The sequence below is a fragment of the Haliotis rufescens genome, unplaced genomic scaffold (assembly GCF_023055435.1).
Source record: "Haliotis rufescens isolate VD_foot unplaced genomic scaffold, xgHalRufe1.0.p SCAF_35, whole genome shotgun sequence".
In the NCBI taxonomy this organism is placed as follows: Eukaryota; Metazoa; Mollusca; class Gastropoda; order Lepetellida; family Haliotidae; genus Haliotis; species Haliotis rufescens.
In genome coordinates, this window is record NW_025964057.1 from 204,515 (window position 1) to 219,699 (window position 15,185).

The 15,185-nt window shown below is 39.1% G+C and overlaps 1 protein-coding gene across 2 annotated transcripts; it reads right to left on the reverse strand.

Moving 5' to 3' along the window:
* Positions 1-3,249: 3,249 nt before the first annotated feature.
* On the reverse strand, positions 3,250-11,128 carry LOC124134431. Of its 2 annotated transcripts, none has more exons than XM_048381109.1 (4): positions 11,026-11,128; positions 9,922-10,065; positions 4,809-4,938; positions 3,250-4,636 (listed from the first exon to the last, which is right to left on the reverse strand). In XM_048381109.1, the coding sequence occupies exons 1-4, from the start codon at positions 11,090-11,092 to the stop codon at positions 4,324-4,326; spliced, it is 654 nt and encodes a 217-aa protein (XP_048237066.1). In that variant the 5' UTR covers positions 11,093-11,128; the 3' UTR covers positions 3,250-4,323. The 2 variants fall into 2 exon arrangements, with proteins under 2 accessions (XP_048237066.1, XP_046355192.1); XM_046499236.2 differs by lacking the exon at positions 11,026-11,128 and adding an exon at positions 10,682-10,812.
* Between the last annotated feature and the right edge of the window lie 4,057 nt (positions 11,129-15,185).

Below are 15,185 nucleotides of genomic sequence, written 5' to 3' on the forward strand. Positions count from 1 at the left end.
ATACATTGCATGTTGCATACATAGCCAATAAAATTATCTTTACTGGTGTTTATAGACAGGACAGTTGCTATAGAAAGTGTGATACCCAACAATGTTTACATGCATGCTATATGCACGTTATAGTGTTTTCTCTTATACTTTGATACATTAATAGTTTTGTTAAACTGTTTAATTAAAAATGAGTGCACATATTTTCTAAGACGGTTCATATTGCAAAGTTCCATTGCTGTACTTACTAACATTACAGTATTTTTAGTGATTCCTAACAAAACAGCAACCCTGTGTGACGAAGGGATGTGTTCAAATGTCATCATTTGTTTCAATTTTCTAACCCGGAGCATGTATATAACATAGCATTGCTTACAGTATCAGTGACGGGTATTGATACATGTCAATGTGTGATGTGTCAACAACATTTTCTGCCATTCTCACACTCGATGGAACAGTTTGGAATATTTGGGAATATGTAAATTTAGATTTATCTCCACACAATTTAGACATTTTAATCTGGTGAACAATGTTTTGACAATTCTTGTTATATGTTCCAGGTAGCTGAGTGTAAGTATGAACCGGAATTATTGCAGAGGGTAGGCAAGGGAAATACAACTTTTTTTATTCGAGAGGTCAAGTGAAATGAAACGTCACGTTCAAGGTGTTTTTATTCATTTTGCATAAACCTGCGTGTCTGGCTGCTAATACTAGTCCGGAATCAATTCGTCTGTATATTGATAACCCCCTGACATACCACGCCGGTATGATACACCTTCAGATACATCATAGTGAACACCGAGCCGGTCCGTCCTCGTTTTATGGATAAAAAGGATAAAACAGTACTTCATATCCGTCAGTTTGTTATAAGCGTGTTCGTTATAAACGTAGTTTACTGTTGCATGACGCGACCAGGGAATCTGAGCACCGAGTTTCCACGATCTACGTAGGCGCTGTATCCACTACAACACGAATGTGGCCTTGAACCACTGACATCCACTGACACATGAGTTCGCGTTTTTCAAGGTGGTTTTATCAACGAGATGTATCGTTTTATCCAGCACACAAATTATTTGAAACGTAAAGCTAACTGGGACAATCTTGCTCATTGGTGATGCCATTTATCGTTACTTAAACTGTGTGGCAACAGTGTTACAAGGTAAATGAGAACGTATCTTGTACTTGGTGAAATAAAGAGAACAGCTTGTATATATGTATTAATGATATAAATCAGACACACGTATTATCCCTCTGTGTCCTATAAGTCATGGCAAATGCATACACATGCCCTCCATGGCATACTTGGAGTATGAATCACACACATACAATCCCCTGAGTGTTAGGTTTTGAATTAGTGTTAGATTCATAAAATAAGTGTGATATTCCCTCTGTGTTGCATTGGTCATAGGAATCAGACGAACACACTGCGCGCACTCTTCATCCATCTAAGCATACACCATTTGTGTTATGTTAGTAAAAGGTCAGACAGAATAACCAGTTTTTATGTATTGGAGAAAACACGCTCACGAGGTTTTGGTAGACAGAGCATACCCTGTGGAGAGGGAAAAACCAAGGGAGCGAAGCAGGGGATGTTTGGTAAACCAATACTAATTGGCATCGGAAATTTAAATTAAAAGTATATATTATATGTCCACTGAGGCAATGTCCACACTGTCTTGCATATGTGAATATACAGTTATGCCGGTTGTCATACTTATGGTCCATAGTATGGTCAAGCATGGTCTAGTAGCTCAAGAACCAAGTATCATCTGAACAACAATGACAAGCAAGAAGCTCAAATTTACGTCAATCAATGTTGATTGCATATTGTTCTTGTTGTTGGGTAAGGTGCCCTATGTGTCGTATTGTGTGGCCACAATATCCTGTTTGATCAACAAACTTCAATCAATGAGTTGACGCAAAAGTACAAGGCCGTGAAGAAGATGTGTGATTTTACGTATACACATGTTGCGTTAATTCATCAACAGCTATTGGAGGCTCTATCGTTTTATTTTAAACGTCATAATAGTGGAGACAGACTACTAAGTGAATTGCATGATAAGCATGGGTACCTCAACATGGCAGCGCCAGCCAACGGAGATAAGAGTGCGTGAGTGATTTAAAACTTTACATGTAAACAATATTGCAATCAGAAGAAGTTAATTACTTATTAAATACCTGTCGAAAAAGGAGGAAAAACAGTGAGGTAAGTATCGAAGGTTTACGTATATAACAAACACGATCAATATATTAAAACGAATGGTTTTCCATTGGATTATTTAGTTAAAAAAGCTAGGCTACAGACCATAATAAACCAAAGCTAGGCCACCACACTGGGGACTAAGGTATAAGGGGAAGGGTGAACCCTGAAAACATGTTTACACTGTAAACACCTGCAATAATAACACAGGGAAACAACATTGTCCATTTTTCAATGGAGCATGTGATGAACCAGACACGCCCCTCATAATAGCTTCCTCTCGTGAAGTGTTATCAACACATCAACATAATACATGCCCAGCATTTGAGTTTGCATGTATTTGTTATTGTACAAGGTAAACATACACCACACGGAAATGGTTAGAGATGAAAACATTTAAGTTCTATCAGCAGGTAAAGTTGATCGAACACTATACTTTAATACGGACACGTGTTAGCATATATGTACATGTATGTATATATACGAACATTATTACATATATGTGTGAATATGCACTTAAACTTAATTTTCCGAAAGCATAATTTCTTTCGTGTCTAAATTTTTAATAAAATCCGTTTTGAATGACCTGGAATTTACATGTACATGTATTAAACGGCAGTTACTTAATTTCCTGAAGACACTAAAGCCTATATAAAATGTGTCATCTGTAACAGAATGTAGCTGGACTAAATCCAAACTCCATGTTAACCTGCCCATTATGATTTGCAGACTCGTCCATTGTGGCATGATCTCACCCTTGGACTCCTCACAACCACGTCTGCTTATGGACTTCAGTCGAGGCGCTTCCTCATACAATTGCAAAATTATATAGGTTACATGTTTATGCCTAAGTCATGCTTTTCCTTTTCACTCTATACTTTACTCGAGATGAACAGCTTAAGGAAACGCCCCACTTCCTGATGTATTGCAGTGAATATATAGATTGGTGTACTTAAAAACGTTCAACAGATAGCGAAATCGTGACTTCCTAGATGTTTTTCATGGCTTCGTAACGGTAGAGGCTAATGTTTACTTTTTGGACCTTTTAAAAAAAAGGAACCGTGAGTTTGGATTCCGTTTATTGATGAAGCGCCAGTGATCGTATATAATTACAAAATGATTGCAAAGATGTATACTAATCAAAAAGCAATAAATCAAATAAGTGTTTAAGTTATCTACGTTAAGTAATCCAACTTGTGAGTGATATATTTTAGAATTTGAGTAAATAATTCCAGACTGACTACAGTCGTCACACGTTTTCTTATTGACATTGTTTATGCACATAAACATATACTCATATACAGAAAACAAAGCGTGACATTAAAGCAATAACAAACATGAAACTATCATAGTCAAACAATATTAATGACACTAAAGGCTTCTGGGGCATAGAGATAACAAGCGTGGCCTGAGGCTACGGATGCAATAACCCATTACACATACTACTACTCTGGGTTTACCTAGCTATAGGTTTCAACATGTGAAAGGTGGTATTTTTGATAAAATACGATTTGTGTCAGTACGACGTAGACTATTTTCCTGTCAGCATAGCATGTGAATTTGATATGCCTGATGAAAACATGTAAATGTTTTTACTTTTTTGAAGATTATTTTCATATATCATCAATATAATAATACATAATCGCAATGCATCAAGTGAATCGTCTATTACAAATATTTACAAGTTAACAGATCATATAACTTTGTCCTGTCCATGTATTTCAGTTCACCGTCCACAAACAAAGGTGGTGACGCCATAATGACAAGGTCTTCATGCATGCAAAGCCAAAACTATAATTATAAGATAAACGCCACCTATAACTGTTATTTAGCAAAATATAAATACATTTACGTTAGGTCTTAAGTATTAATATTATCAGTTCACATCAGGGGACATTGGGTTACAACATAGCTCTCATTGAACTTACACAATTCACATTGTAACTGTGTCTGTGTAGTGTCTGTGCGTCAATAGACATCAGGCTACAGAAATACGTAAATAATTAATTTATTTATTACAATTTTAAACCCACAAACATAGAAATAAATCTTAGAGCTAAAGGGCACCTTTTGCGAATATACCTTCAAGTACCAATATATCATTTTATTTAAACAGTAAGTTTGTCAATAGAAAGTCACTTAACCTTCCCGATCTCACTGTATTCACCATCCGTTCCCCGTGACGTGTTGTCAAGGGTTTCATAGGTCCCTGCTGCGATAGAGTCGGACACGTCACATGACGTCAGAACAGTGGCATCAGTTTTTGCATTTGTTTGGCCAGATTTAACGGTGCAGTAAGGCTCTCCTTTCATCTTGGCGTCATATGAGACGGCATTGAGACTGTCGTATGGCCTAGTTTCTGGGCCAACGTCATCACTGGCCTGCGGTGGTTCAGTTGGAACGAGTGATACAGTGGTTGGGCGCGATTCAGATGTCTTGTGTAGGCATCTGGAATGTGAACACATTCAAAGCTTGGTGTAAAGTACATGAAAGACATAGACGCATTATCCAATATGATGTTGTTATTAGATATGATCCTATTTTTTGGACCCCCAAAAACACAATGCATTTTGATTTTTTAAAATATATATCTTGGAACTTTATATTGTGACCCATTTACCTGTTCCTTCTCCTCCAGATAACAGCACTGACGATGGCATCTACTACAGCACCAGCCACGAATGCAAGAACCACTGCGACACCCAATTGGCTCAAGTTATACCCGGCGGCTTGTACACACCTCGCATCTTCTGAATACATAAAGGACAAGATCACGCAATGATTCAAAACAAATATGTTTATGCATTTTAAATGTAAATTTAGCAAACGATAGAGTATAAGCTGTGTCATCAAATACAAACGTGGTCCTGCTTTTGAAATAGTTTGTGACATTTCACAGCCTTGTATGGCATTTGTGGCATTTCAGGTTTTAGGGGTTTTATGAACCTCTCGCTTGCATCGATTTAAAACATAGATTAGTGTGTAAGTAATGCATGTGTACCAGTCGCGACAATTGAAACAGATATGACTGTTTTTGTTTTGTTCAGGATACAGCCATTGTGCTGATCGGTACTTCCCTATGGAGCTCCGTTATTTCAATTTATTATGGTCTGACATGGACATGCATATGTTACTACAGATAGAGATGTTTCATTAACTGTCTTATCTTTTGCATTGAATCAATCTATGAAGGCAATGTGATTGTGTGTGTGTGTGTGTGTGTGTGTGTGTGTGTGTGTGTGTGTGTGTGTGTGTGTGTGTGTGTGTGTGTGTGTGTGTGTGTGTGTGTGTGTTTGGGTGTGTTTGGGTGTGAGTGCGTGCTATCCCACTCAGATACAATGTCGCTGTCTTTTGGTTTGACTTGGCCAGGAGATCGATACTAAAGACCTTGGAGGGTGTCCAATAGGATTACAGATGGGAATGATGATTGAAACATCAACAACTATAAGGAGAAACAGCACCATCAGTTATAGCCGATGTCAGGAACTCAAGCGTCAGGCGTCAGTGTCTAACACACGCCTAGTATTGTTTCTGATATGACTGGGTTTTAACATGCTTTGAATAACACACTTGTTGCAGATTAGGATTCTTTTCTTTGTCCAAATAGAAATTCAACTTTGTATTGAGATAAAAGTATATAGAAAAGGCTGATTACATTTTATAATTTTCCCGAGGGTTATGCTTGTCTTCTTAGGACTAACTAAACTGACATCAAAAAGAAACTTTACCAACTGAAAATATGATTTTCAGACAAAGCATAATATTTTTTTTCGATGAAGTCTATCTAAAACAAATAACCTAAATAAAACAATAGCGTATGCAGAAAATGTTAATCGTCTGTTACATGTTTGCAACATAACACGCGAAAAAGTGAAAAACACCACGGACAACTGCAAATGCACGTGCGAGTAAGGGTATAAAACGATTGCACCGGCAAGTCAGACATCCACAGTGATAACAAAACACAAAAGAAATGCCACGACTCAAAGTCAAACAATGTGAACGAGCCTTGGGTATTGCGTACCTTGCACCTCCGAAATCGCTTCCTGGCAGTGACGTCATCGGCGACAAATGGCTTAGATTACAGGGTTAGTCGACAGACAGTGGCCAGGAGACTCAGGGCTCATTGAATCAGGGCTTTTAGACCATACAGAGGAAAGCTATTGATAGCGCAACATCGTCGTCTGCGATTGAGATGGGCCCGGACTTTAGACGTTGGCAACGACGTGACTGTCAGAGGGTTGTCTTCACTGACAAAAGTCGATTCTGTATGTTTAGGGCTGATGGAAGACAATGTGTTTACCGCCGTAGGGGTGAACGAACGGCGGCGTGTTGCGTGCAGGAGGTCGTACCATATGGTGGAGGGAGTGTCATGGTGTAGGGAGGGATCTGTGGGCAGGAGAGGACACCGCTGGTCATCGTTGACGGAAACTAGACAGCTCAGCGTTACATGGATAACATTCTTCGTCCAGTTGTCCTACCTACCGTGCATTTGCAGTTGTAATATTTCGACACGAAGTATGAACAAGTATGGGCATAAGAGGTCACCCTGACGACAACCTCTGGAAACACTAAAGAATTCAGGGCCGAAGCCATTTCCCATTCGACAATATCAGATGCCTTTTCGAAGTCGATAAGGAACATCAATCCTGGTGTCTCTCTGTATGTTCCATCAAGTCATAGACAAGTCCAGTTATATAACATTTTTTTTATCTTCATTAGCAATGATGTCAAGTACTGATTTCATTTTTTGGATATAGTTGATTATCCTAAATTATAGAAGATTGAACGTTGTGATATCGGCCTCCAATTTGTAAGAAACTGTTTTGGTTTATTCCCCTTTAGAATGCAAGTTATAAGTCCTTGTTTCCGAGACGTGAGACTGATAGTGAACCCTGTCTAAAGGCTGCATTCAACTTTCCGAGGTCTAACCAAAAAAACTTAATACATTCTGCTGTAAATCCACCGGGGCCAGGACTTTTCACATTTTTACAGCAAGTAGTACTTCGTCATAACTGAGTTCCCCTTCTCATTTATTATCTGTATTATCAGAAAGTTTAGGGATATGAAGTTATACTCAACAACAAAAGTTCCTGTGACACTAATATTTTAGTGTATTTTTCAAACAAGTAAAGTTTGTTTTTCAATATTGCAGTTCATGTACGGAATCACAAAAGCGCAACTGCTACAGAAAAGCGTGCATTCCATGAAAAGTTGACTTTTATGCAAGCCCCATGCATTTCACTACCCAAGAATGGGTATAAAAACATGTGCGTTAACGGGATTCCATATGCATTGTTTAGCATCGTGCTGACAACAACCACTCAGAAAAACAACAAAATTACGCAATTATTCAACATTACGAAATGCCACGCCAGTCCAAAAATTAGCGTCTAGGAGCCATTGGTGTGCTTGAAGCAGGATCGAGTCAACGTGATGTTGCAAGACAAGTTAACGTCCACAGAAACACCATTTGGTGTTTATGGCAACGTTGGCAACAGGCGAATGCAGTCAGAGACCATCCTCGGAGTGACAGGCCACGCGTAACCTATAATCGACAAGACAACTGGATTCGAACAACACACATACGAAATCGATTCCAGCCAGCAGCAGTGACTGCAAGAAGCATCCCTGGCCTTCGACGAATATCTTCACAAACCGTACATTGCCGCCTCAGATGTGCAGGGATTGTCGCTTGAAGACCCGCCAGACGTCCCATTTTGACAGGAAACCACCGTCAAGCACGTCTACAGTGGTGCAGACAGCGTCTACGCTGGACGGCCATGCAGTGGGGACAAGTTCTATTCACTGACGAGTCTCGTTTTCACCTCAGCCACAGTGATGGACGGATTCGAGTGTACCGATCAATCAATGTGTCATGGAAGAAGATCGGTTTGGGGGCGGCAGCGTTAGGGAATGGGTGGGATAACAGCAAGACAGAGGACTTGTTTGATAGTGAGGGAAATGTCAATGGACAGCGCTACCGCCACGAGATCATCGACCCTGTTGATTTACAGTTTTTGCGTCGTGATGGCCCAGGCATTACCTTTCAACATGACAACGCCCGGCCTCATATTGCTCGACTTGTTCAGGACTCTCTTCAACAAAACAACGTGAACGTCATCCCCTGGCCGACTCGCTCCCCTGATCTCTCACCAATCGAGCACATGTTGGATGAGATGGATCGGCGCTTTCGACGTCAACCACGTGTTCCACAGACACTCCAGGAACTTCGAAACATGCTCCAGCAGATATGGACAGATATCCCACAGGACTTTGTGCGACGCCTGGTCCATTCCATGAGACGAAGATGTGTTGCTTGCATCGCAACCAGAGGTGGACACACACGCTATTGATTTGTAAATTGACATTTTGGCATGATCATGTTTATTTAGGAAAGTCAGTATGGCAAATTAAACAATTTGAACACTAACAGTAGTCTTTACATTAAATCTTATTCAGTGTCACAGGAACATTTGTTTGAGTTTTCTGTAGAATGATCTCACTTCGTTCCTAATCTCGTGTTGCTTTTCGTTATTATATTGCCACGAACAGTTTCAACGTGCATGTATGTTTTAATTGTTTGTAAAATTCCTTGTTTCCAGGTTCAAGAAATATTTAGATGGTTTTCCCATTTCCACCCATAAAGCTTTTGATCTCATTAACATTCCATTTGTTTTAGCCCGATTTATTTCTTTAAGTTCTCCATCAATCAGTTCAATTTCATGTAATAAGTCCATTCTTACGTCTTCATTAATTTCATTATCAAGTGACATTGTTAGCTGTTGTAATGTTTGTCAAGTGTTTCATTTTTTTCACGTCCCTATTTCAAGGCAGACGAGTATGAAATTGTCCTACCGCGAATCATTTATCTTCACCAGTGTGTACATTATGGCATTGTTCATTTGTTTCCATTATGACGCATCATTGACAAAAATTGTGTCCGATGCAATTTCCTATTATGTTTTCAGGTGAACAATTGACTTGCAAATGCATGTGTTTGTGACGGATGCCACCGTGGGGCAGGATACGCTCACCTTTTCGCGAACACCTGGTATCATTACTATTTGATAGTGATTCATAAACACATGTTCATGATATATTCGGAATCGTAAATCGACTCTTTATACAGATATTTCTATTGGATATGGAAAGGGTTTTGTCGCTTTAATTATATGAATATGGATAGGGTTGTGTCACTTTTATTTCTGTTCATGTCTGTTCTGGTGGGTTTATATCACAATAATTTATAACGACATGTCACACGAAACATGATACCACCATAATATTATTAACTGTATTTTATCCCCTGCTTTTTGTTTCCTTCGGATTCTCATGCATTTTCTAACCGACAAACGTTATATTTGAACGATTTGGCATTAGTCGGTGTTCTATAATTTCTACTGCTCACATTTACTGTCAATTCATACATCAAAATCTCGAAGGTAATCTTCATTGATTTATAGAATGTCCGTGACATTTCATTAGTTAATGTATTGGTGAGTAATAAATAAAATACCACACTCGTGAACTTTCTATTGCCTCTGACCTTGCTTTCGCTCGGTCAGATACCATAAAATGGTATCTAACGAGAATGAGTGTAGTATTCGCTATTATCTGTTGATTGGATTCTTCATTATTCGGGAGCGATTCATAAGGGGTGATCGTCTTATAACGCCAGCAGTTCGTTACATATCTCCTTTCAAATCTAATCTTGTGACAGGAAAACTCACCTTTCTGACAGGTTTGCCCATTCCCACCAAACCAGCCTCGATCACATGCACCGCTGCAGACTCCGGTTGTCGGGTTACAGTGCGGAGTACAGTGACAGGAGTAGCTGCAGGTTTCTCCGAACTTTCCTATCGGGCAGCTGGTACCTGAACATAGGTAGAACAAAGGTTGGAATCAGGTTAATGTTCTTGCAATGCCCCACAAGCCCCATTACCCATAAACACATGTTCTAATGTAAGCATGGATCAGTTACATACTCCCTACAGCCAGATAACTTTGATAAAATAGATAAAGAGTCATTGTGAAGTAATTTAGGAGCAAATAAGCTTAAGACAGATTAAGACAAAATCCAGTATGGGCATAACTAAGACAAAAATGTTATGGATGAGCAACTTCTTTATTACAATTGGGCAACGTTTCGGTGTAGATTCTAACACCTTTATCAAGCAAATGAATGACACTCAAAGCAGTATGGGCATACTTAGTAAAAATACAATTGTTGTAGTTGTGTGTGTGTGACAGAGAGAGAGAGAGAGAGAGAGAGAGAGAGAGAGAGAGAGAGAGAGAGAGAGAGAGAGAAGAGAGAGAACATAGCTTTATTGTTTTATTCCTCGGATGTTTATGAGAGACACTGTCCAGCTTTACTGTAAACAACGTTGTTTTTGTAACTGATATACCTGTATAATGCATATGTTCCAAGGAGCATTTTACATAGTATCACGTTCACTGCCCACAAGAAAGAAACCTGTGGTTATTACCTACCCAGTATGAGTTGTTTCCACCACCCTGACACACCCGCAGTAAGTATCAGCCACCTCACACCCGCCATGTTTGTGAACCAGGAAGTTTTAACACTCAAATGATGGGTGGACTAGGCTGAAAGGGGAGCTGTTTGATTTTCAATTGACTTTGTCCTTACTATACAACTCGCTACCTGTGTTCTCCCGAGCCTCGTTTTATTCCGTTCTTTAAACAAACATGATGTACTGGGAACCTGTTTGGACCCGGGGTCGCAATGGAGTAAGAATGATAATTCTTTGAATGAATGTGTTTACATAGTATCACGTTCACTGCCCACAAGAAAGAAAACTGTGGTTATTACCTACCCAGGATGAGTTGTATCCACCACCCTGACACAGCCGCAGTAAGTATCAGCCACCTCACACCCGCCATGTTTGTGAACCAGGAAGTTTTAACAGTAAAATGATCTGTTGAAAAGACTGAAAGCGCTTTTGGTATGAATTTCACTTAAAATGCGTACATGCATATATGGCAGCTATTCAAAGCTACATCATTCAATACAAATTGAACGGGCATCAGAAACCTTTACGATTATTGTTATCATTTTTCATATCGTTTATATATGGCTAACAATACCCTACACACTCATGTCGATATGGGCGTATGGGCGTATGGTCTATGGAGATAGGTTTGTCTTGTAATTATGGATATTGTATCTGTTTGCGAGCATCATGAATGTTTAGTCGTCCAGACTGCGATAGTGATTACGTCAATGTCAAATGCACACCCAGGTCAGATATTGCCTTTGGATAACTGAGAGAGTTGCACCGATAACGTAATTCACATCAGAAAGAGTTGAAAATGATCAAGTTTGTGATTGGGTGTGTGGTTATCACATGCCACTGTCACAGTCTGAAGGTACACAGGAAGAAATGGTGAGAAAACACAAAAAATAAGCATGTGGCTTTAGACTGTCACAAATATTCAAGCTATATATCACGGTGATCTGAAAATAATAAAGTCTAGACCAGATCAATCAGTTGTTGATAGCACGAGCAACACACTTCATAACCACCCGATTCTCGTTTTATCCCGTTCTTAAAACAAAGATGATGTACTGGGAATCATTTTGGGACCGGGGTCGCAATGGAGTAAGAATGATAATTCTTTAAATGAATGTGCATAAATGTTCAAAGTATAATTTCTGAAAATGATGTTTCACCTCCATATGTGTTAGATTGAGTTCAGACAACATCTTGTATTCATCGTTATATGTTAAAGCAGTTAAACATAGGTAAATGAAACCCATTACCTTTGTTATAGACGACGTAGCGCTACTTTCTGGCCGAAACAAAACGAATCCTTGTGAAAATATATTTAAAATGTGATAGGATCTTCAACGTTTATAACTTTTTTCCTCTTCTTGAAATGTCTCAAGCTCAGTAATCCTGACGTCTAACACATAGAATTCGCGACCTGAGTGTCTTGGCTCTTGTTGAGTTTATGCCATGTGGGGATGCTATTCATACATTGTCCCCACGACTAACATGCATGTGATTAGCTGGATGTTAATACATTTCATGTGTGGGTCTCCTCAACGATTGAGAAACAACAATACGAATTCTAGATTTGTCTGCGTTGACTTTAAGTCTGCACAGGATTGGGATACCTGCATATCCGTACCATCTAACATACATGTGGTGTCATCTACAAACTTTGCCAAGGGATTTTCAAGATTATCAATATTTAATTATCAATATGTTTATTATTTCTTATCACATTTGCTAATATTTCGACACGAAGTATGAACAAGTATGGGCATAAGAGGTCATCCTGACGACAACCTCTGGAAACACCTCTGGCCCAGGCATTACCTTTCAACATGACAACGCCCGGCCTCATATTGCTCGACTTGTTCAGGATTCTCTTCAACAAAACAACGTGAATGTTTTCCCCAGGCCGACTCGCTCCCCTGATCTCTCACCAATCGAGCACATGTGGGATGAGATGGATCGGCGCTTTCGACGTCAACCACGTGTTCCACAGACACTCCAGGAACTTCGAAACATGCTCCAGCAGATATGGACAGATATTCCACAGGACTTTGTGCGACGCCTGGTCCATTCCATGAGACGAAGATGTGTTGCTTGCATCGCAACCAGAGGTGGACACACACGCTATTGATTTGTAAATTGGCATTTTGGCATGATCATGTTTTTTATGAAATCACGCATTTTCTGAAGTCAGTATGGCAAATTAAACCATTTGAACACTTACAGGGAGTCTTTTATCTGTTGCAAACCGAAATTGTTTCAGATTTGGTAAAAAACATAACTTTACATTAAATCATATTCAATGTCACAGGAACTTTTGTTGTTCAGTATTGATTGTTTAGATTGTTTGAAAGAGTTTTCTGTAGAATGATCTCACTTCATTCCTAATCTCGTGTTGCTACGTTATTATATTGCCACGAACAGTTTCAATGTGCATGTATGCTTTAATTGTTTGTAAAATTCCTTGCTTCCAGGTTCAAGAAATATTTAGATGGTTTTCCCATTTCCACCTATAAAGCTTTTGATCTCATTAACATTCCGTTTGTTTTAGCCCGATTTATTTCTTTAAGTTCTCCATCAATCAGTTCAATTTCATGTACTAAGTCCATTTTACGTCTTCATTAATTTAATTATCAAGTGACATAGTTAGCTGTTGTAATGTTTGTCAAGTCTTTTCATTTCATGTGTTTGTGACGGGTGCCACCGGTGGGTCAGGATACGCTCACCTTTTCGCGAACACCTGGTATCATTACTATTTGATAGTGATTCATAAACACATGCTCATGATATATTCGGAATCGTAAATCGACTCTTTATACAGATATTTTCTATTGGATATGGAAAGGGTTTTGTCGCTTTAATTATATGAATATGGAAAGGGTTGTGTCACTCTTATTTCTGTTCATGTCTGTCGTGGTGCGTTTATATCACAATAATTTATAACGACATGTCACACGAAACATGATACCACCATAATATTAACTGTATTTTATCCCCTGCTTTTTGTTTCCTTCGGATTCTCATGCATTTTCTAACGGACAACGTTATATTTGGAACGGTTAGCCATTAGTCTGTGTTCTATAATTTCTACTGCTCACATTTACTGTCAATTCATACATCGAAATCTCGAAGGTAATCTTCATTGATTTATAGAATGTCCGTGACATTTCATTAGTTAATGTATTGGTGGGATTGATTATCTGTCTGGGACAACTCAAACTATTTAGTTCAAGGATACCACGTCAAACAGATCGAATTTAATGCTCGAGAAATCTTGTTCACCCTACACTGTAATTCTAACAACAACAATTATGATCAGATTGTTGAGTTGAAATAATGATAAGTAACTCTGTAATGCGTGTCTGACACAAACGAGAATATTTAAAATCGCTGGAAAATAACGTTACAAGATTAAATCACTCACTTTGTAGAGAGTGGAAAGAGACAAACACATGACCCTGCATATGGCAGAGCTGTCTCAAGACGGTATCGATCTGTCGGCGTCTTTGAACCCGGTGATATTAGCGGGTAGCGGGTGATCGCCACAGGTTGTGAAGGTGTGGTGGTTGTGGCACACACAAGGTGCGCGGTGATGACAGGAGGAGGAAATTTTCGCATGTGGACGTGCTTGGTGTACCTGACTGGAATACTTCCGGCGATTCAAGGTAAACATTTGAAAACCCCTCATGTTTTAAACCGTATACAATTTAATGTTGTATTCATTGTTAATTATTATTCATTGTTATATTCATTATATTATGGTCTTTCTTTTAAACTTATGATTAGAATGTTCGCTTGGGAATGTGTAACAATTATATTCTGTGACGACCGTGCAATGAATATAATCATATTTTCCTCTCTGAAACCATCATTAGGTGTGGACCCTTGTTTGAGACTCACAGGGAGTTCTTAATTGTCAGTGATTTGGTATGGAGAATAAATATACCCTTTTGGATAATGTCATTGATAGTTTTGTGCCCAACTGTAGATGAACCCCATGAATTCCTATTTAACTACATACTACACAATTGTGAGGGGTGACTGAAATGTCCTACGAAGGATGTATTGTACACGTGTATTAGTTTGCATGTATCGAGTACAGTAACCAAGTAGACAACCAGGCAGCATATGTCTGCAGGCATCAAAGTGACCAGGTATTCTCTGTTGAACATCATGGACGAATTAGCAACCGCGCATTCATGAAGTATCTCCAACTTAAAGGACCAACTGCAATAACAAATCCATGCGGACATGGTGTTAACTCCTTCCTTTGTCACTGTTAGGAGGTGAGCAGCGGAGTTCAGAATAGTAAAGGTGGGGCTTGAATATGATCTAAGACCAGGAAGACCTTCAACTACCACCCAAGAGGAAAATGATGATATAATATATGAAATGAGTATGGTCTCACAACTCATCACCTGTCTCAATACAGCAGGCATCTCTCACGAGACAGTTGAGGCAGTAAAGTCAGC

Bases quoted from the DNA above. Each gene is read 5' to 3' on its own strand.
- LOC124134431 (XM_048381109.1), bottom strand. From the start codon at position 11,092: ATGGCGGGTGTGAGGTGGCTGATACTTACTGCGGCTGTGTCAGGGTGG. The intron at 10,066-11,025 runs GTAGGTAATAAC...ACCTATGTTCAG, and splicing joins GTGGATACAACTCATCCTGG to GTACCAGCTGCCCGATAGGA. The intron at 4,939-9,921 runs GTGAGTTTTCCT...TTATGTATTCAG, and splicing joins TGGGCAAACCTGTCAGAAAG to AAGATGCGAGGTGTGTACAA.